The sequence below is a fragment of the Hyperoodon ampullatus genome, assembly GCF_949752795.1.
Source record: "Hyperoodon ampullatus genome assembly, chromosome: 1".
NCBI lineage: Eukaryota > Metazoa > Chordata > Mammalia > Artiodactyla > Ziphiidae > Hyperoodon > Hyperoodon ampullatus.
The window spans coordinates 191,161,984-191,167,983 of record NC_136914.1 but is presented as its reverse complement, the minus strand read 5'-3'; the positions used below and the strand labels follow the sequence as shown (position 1 = coordinate 191,167,983).

The 6,000-nt window shown below is 35.4% G+C and overlaps 1 protein-coding gene across 2 annotated transcripts in view; it reads left to right on the top strand.

The window, feature by feature from the left end:
- Positions 1 to 294: 294 nt before the first annotated feature.
- Positions 295 to 6,000, top strand: part of ATAD1 (ATPase family AAA domain containing 1) — a gene marked incomplete at both ends in the record, with an annotated part of 48,795 nt that continues 43,089 nt past the window's right edge. Inside the window, one exon of one of the 2 annotated variants that reach the window (XM_079697398.1) lies at positions 295 to 469. In XM_079697398.1, coding sequence (XP_079553524.1) covers positions 308 to 469 — 162 coding nt within the window. The remainder of the gene's footprint in view (positions 470 to 6,000) is intronic. The other variant, XM_079697399.1, reaches the window with a different exon arrangement.

The following is a 6,000-nucleotide window of genomic DNA, read 5'->3' as shown; positions in this document are numbered from 1 at the left end:
CTGCATTTTTCAAATAGAATTGTTCTCTACTTAAATTATATGAGCTTTTAGAAAAGTTTATTAAAAATTCTAATAAATAAACCTCAGTTTCCAAGAGGAGATGAAAATGTGTTTATTTACGCTTTATTTACTTAACATTTAAAAATCAATTTCTCTTTAAATAAAACACTTTTTTAAGGTAGGTAATGTTGAATTTGACTAGAAGTTTTTCTTGCTTAGTTTACGCTACCTATCAGTCTCCCGATTTTAATGAATCTAGTTACTACCTAGTGGCATTTCTGTTTGTTTTTCAAGGTTAACAATCAAGATGGTACATGCTGAAGCCTTTTCTCGTCCCTTGAGTCGGAATGAAGTTGTTGGCTTAATTTTCCGTTTGACAATATTTGGTGCAGTAACATACTTTACAATCAAATGGATGGTAGATGCGATTGATCCAACCAGAAAGCAGAAAGTAGAAGCTCAGAAACAGGTATGATTAAAATGTTTGAGGATCATTTTTCCTGTAGCTAGCAAATATTTTCCCATAAAACTAAGGATAGAGTGGAATTAGAAATTAATAAGAAATTCCATAAGACCCATGTGGAAATGTGTTTTTATGTAGTATTTAATTTCATTATTCCTAAAAAAAGTATTTGTTTCTCAAATCCTTTTTGACTGTATAAGCAACTTAGAAGAAAGAATGATGAAGAATAAAAATATTACAGCATTTTGTTATGAATAGCCTAATTAGAATATTTTTGTCAGCTTATAAGTGAAGGAATCTAGGTAAAATTTTTCAACAGACTAAACAAAAAATTTTTCTTCAGTAATGGTATACATTGTGCTTTGTGAGACATTTGAAATGTTTCTGTTTTGTAAATAAGTTCATTTGTGTCATATTTTAGATTCTACATAAGTGATGTCATATGATATTGTTTTCCTCTGTCTGACTTATTTCACTTAGTACCATAATCTCTTGGTCCATCCATGTTGCTGCAAATGGCATTACTGCATTCTTTTTTATGACTGAGTAGTATTACATTGTAAATATATACCACATTTTCTTTATCCATTCATCTGTCCATGGACATTTAGGTTGCTTCCATGTCTTGGCTATTGTAAATAGTGCTGCTGTGAACATTGAGGTGCATGTATCTCTTTGAATTATAGTTTTCTCCAGATATATGCCCAGGAGTGGAATTGCTGGATCCTATGGTAACTCTGTTTTTAGTGTTTTAAAGAATCTCCATACTGTTCTCCATAGTGGCTGCACCAATTTACATTTTCACCAACAGTGTAGGAGGGTTCCCTTTTCTCCATACCCCCTCCAGCATTCATTATTTGTTGACTTTTGGGGGGACTTCCTTGGCAGTCCAGTGGTTAAGACTTTGCCTTCCAATACAGGGGGTGCGGGTTCAATCCCTGGTCGGGTAGCTAAGATCCCACATGCCTCGCAGCCAAAAAACCAAAACATGAAACAGAAGCAATGTTGTAACAAATTCAATAAAGACTTTAAAATTGGTCCACATCAAAAAAAAAATCTATTATTTGTAGACTTGTTTGATGATGGCCGTTCTGACTGGTGTGAGATGATACCTGATTGTAATTTTGATTTGCATTTCTCTAGTAATTAGTGATGTTAAGTATCTTTTCATGTGCTTATTGGCCATCTGTGTATCTTTGGAGAAATGTCTATTTAGGTCTTCTGTCCATTTTTCGATTGGGTTGTTTTTTTTTTTGTTATGAGTTGTATGAGCTGTTTGTATATTTTGGAAATTAAGCCTTCGTCGGTAGCATCATTTGCAAATATTTTCTCCCGGTCTGTAGGTTGTCTTTTCATTTTGTTTATGGTTTCCTTTGGTGTGCAAAAGCTTATAAGTTTGATTAGGTCCCATTTGTTTATTTTTGCTTTTCTATTGCCTTGGGAGACTGACCTTAGAAAACATTGCTATGATTTATGTCAGAGAATGTTTTGCTTATGTTCTCTTCTAGGAGTTTTATGGTGTCATGTCTTATATTTAAGTTTTCAAGCCATTCTGAGTTTATTTTTTGTATGGTGTGAGGGAGTATTTTGACTTCATTGATTTACATGCAGCTGTCCAACTTTCCCAACACCGCTTGCTGAAGAGACTATCTTTTCTCCATTGTATATCCCATGAAAGATTTTTGAGTAGGTGGGTGATATGCACAGCAGTGTTTTAAGGACACCTTACTGTAGCATGTAACAGGAATTGGAATCAGGGAGACTAGGAGCAAGATCTGTTGGTTATAGACTGCAGTAATCCTGGCAAAGACCTAGAATAAGGGAGTGACAAAAGGAGTGGAATGGATGAAATAGATGAATGCTGGAAGGACTTTGTGATGACAGAGAAAAGAAAAAGGACATCTTACAGATGAATCTGAGATTTGTCTGGACTCTTCAGAGATTCATAGTATCTTTTATAGTTTTAGAATCTGTAGATGGGGCAAGTATATGGGAAAATGACATTTGATTTGGGCATATTGAGTTTGTGTTGGTGGTAGGAATCCAGAAAAATGTTCATCCAACTGTTGAAATTGTAGGTCTAAATCTCAGGAAAAAGGTCAGTCTTTGGAGATTCCTTATCAGATGCTCATAAGTAGTTGGACTCATTAGAGCAGTGAGTCTCAGTGAGATGGTGTAGGCCCCAGGGCTATTCCTGTGTAGCTGTGTATCACTTGTGGGTTTTTTCCCAAACTACTCCTCCACATTCCTCCTTCCACCATTAGGATTTATACATTCAAATATTTGTTGAGAGCTTATGTAATTGTCACTATGATAGATGCTGATGACTGTATTGAGGGTGGTGAGGTCTCTAAAGGAGAGAAATTTGTAGTCTGAAGTATTTTTATTAAAAAAAAGTAGAAAATTGATAAAGTATCCAACTTAGGCTGGAAACAATATTTTTTTTAATAAAAAATAAACCCATAGATAGTGAACGAATGGAAATAATAAAGAATAAACCCATAGATAGTGAAAGAATGGAAATAATAAAGGTAAGATAAGTTAGTAGAAAATAGAATATATGAGAGAATGAATAGAAATATAGAAAATGAATATATAATAGAGAAAATCAGTAAAACCAAAAGTTGTTTATTTGAAAAGACTGATAAAATTGACACTTCCGTAAAACCAATCAAGAAAAAAATGAAGCCGCCAATAAGTATTACTAGGAATGATAAAAGACATGCAATAGCAGATGCTGCAGACATTAAAAATAAGGACAATTAATAAGTATGTCAATAAATTTGAAAACCTAAATGACACGGACAAACTCTTAGAAAATTATAAATTACCATAGCTGACTTAAGAATTAGAATACCTGAATAGTTCCATAACTATGAAATAAATTAATATTGGAAAAATATTTCCATAAAGAAAACTCCAGGCTCATAGAATTCTACTGGCAAATTCTAGCAGCATTTAAGAAACAAATTAATAGTAACAATTTTATATAAACTCTTCCAGAGTGTAGAAAATGAGAAACACTCACCAAACCTTTCTATGAGGGTAGCATAACAACAATTCCAAAACTTAAAATGAATGTAAAAATCTTAAAATATTTACAAGCTGAATTCAGCATTGTATAAAAAAGATAATATATTATGACCAGTTGAATTTATCCCATGAATTAAAGGCTGGCATCATTTGAGGGGAAAAAATACACATATATTAATTTAAAAATGCATATATATTAATATTCTATATTAACAGATTTGAGGATGAAACTATGATCATATCAATGCAGCAAAGGCCTTTGTTGATTAAACACTTATTCTTGATTTTTAGAAATGCTCTTAGAAAATAGGAATAAAAGATAATGTCTTTAGCATGATAGAATGAATTTACTACAGGAAACATAGTTCATCATAAAAAATTGAAAGCATTTTCTTTATGGTTAGGAGCAAGTCAAGGAAACCTATTGTCATCACTTCTATTTAACATTTTTACTGATTATTAGCTAATGCATAAGTCAAGAAAAAAGATAAGAGGTAGAAGTATTGGAAAAAAATAAAGTTATTATTCACAGGTAATATAATTTACATAGAAAGCCAAAGAAAGCCTACAGATAAACTATCAGGATTAATAAGAGTTTAAGGGCTGCTGGATACAAAATCAGTACACAAAAGAAAAGTCATCTGTATTTCTGGATACCCACCACAGTTGGAAAATGCAGTTTTTAAAAGATACTATTTACAGTAGCATCAAAAATACTCAGTAACTGAAAAACACAAGTTATACAACACATTTATAGAGAAAATTATAAAACTACTGAAGGCTTAAGTTCAATTCAGTGCCAATTAAAAAATACCCAAAGACTTTTTTTGTTTGTTGTATTTTTCTTCTAAAATTTATATTGAGGAATAAAAGTTTATTAATAGGTAAGACACTCCTGAAAAACAAGACATGTGTGTTGGGGGAGGAAAGATTTGCCTTGTTTATATCAAGACTTACAATAAAGCTATAGTCATTAAAACAATGTGCGGGCTTCCCTGGTGATGCAGTGGTTAAGAATCCGCCTGCCAATGCAGGGGACACAGGTTAGAGCCCTGGGCTGGGAATATTCCACATGCCACGGAGCAACTAAGCCCATGAGCCTCAACTACCGAGCCTGCGCTCTGGAGCCCGCGAGCCAAAACTACTGAAGCCCGTGAGCCTAGAGGCTGTGCTCTGCTACAAGAGAAGCCACTGCAGTGAAAAGCCCGCGCACCGCAACGAAGGTAGCCCCCATTCATCGCAACTGGAGAAAGCCCGCGTGCAGCAATGAAGACCCAACACAGCCAAAAATAAATAAATTAAAAATAAAAATAAATAAATTAAAAAACAAAACAAAACAATGTGCTATTGGCACAGGGGTGGATTGGCAAATATACCAGAATAGAGTCCAGAAACAGTCCTACCTGTAATATGGAAGCAATGTATGACATAACTGGTTTTGCTTTGTAGATTATTAGAGAACGGATGGACTTTTCAATAAACGATACTTAGACCGTTGGCTCTATATGGGAGGGAATAAAATTTGATTTCTGCTTGATTCTGTGCACAATAATCTCTTCCTGGGATTAAAGACTTAAATTTATTCATATAACAGATATTCATTGTGCACCTACTCTGTGGTTCTTTATACCTCATCTGCATGTTCTAAAGATATTCTTTTTAACCTATCCTATTTTAATAAAAGCACTTTTTAAAAAAACAAGTGGCCAGAGGAGGAGGAATAAAACCAAAATAATGTAAGTTGTTGGTTCCAGTCTTTCCCACCCCAGCTTACCTTGAAGTATACAAAATACTGCAGATTGTAACAGTGGTTCACTGTGGCAGTTATTTTCAAATGGAAGGATGTTACATTTTGAAAGCTCAGAATTTGGAGAAGTTGGTGGGGTGTTAAATATAATTTTTAAAAGCCCCTTCTTAAATTCTTTCCCACTATCTGGAAAATCACTGTGTGTGTGTGAAGTCACCAAAGCCAAGGGAAAAGAAGGTTGCAAAGAGAATTGGTTGTAAATGTTGTATTATAAAATGATCCAGGAGAAGATGTCATGAGGAATGTGAATGAAAAAAGCAATCAGTAGATTTATTGAAATCATTAAAGAGAGCAATTTCCGTTCAGTGGGGACAGCAAGTGTAATTTGAAGTAAAAGAACATAGTCATTGCAGAGTTTGCTGAGGGAAAGGTAAAGAAGAATGGGGAAAAGACTAGCGGAGCAGGTGGAGAGTTGCTGCCAAAGAGGAGGGAGGTATGTCCTGAAAGAACCAGGAGGGATTGGGATCGGTAGTTACAGGAACATTTTTTTTTTTTTTTGGCGGTACGCGGGCCTCTCACTGCTGTGGCCTCTCCTGCTGCGGAGCACAGGCTCCGGACGCGCAGGCTCAGCGGCCATGGCTCACAGGCCCAGCCGCTCCGTGGCACGTGGGATCCTCCCAGACCGAGGCACGAACCCGCGTCCCCTGCATCAGCAGGCGGACCCCCAACCACTGCGCCACCAGGGAAGCCCTACAGG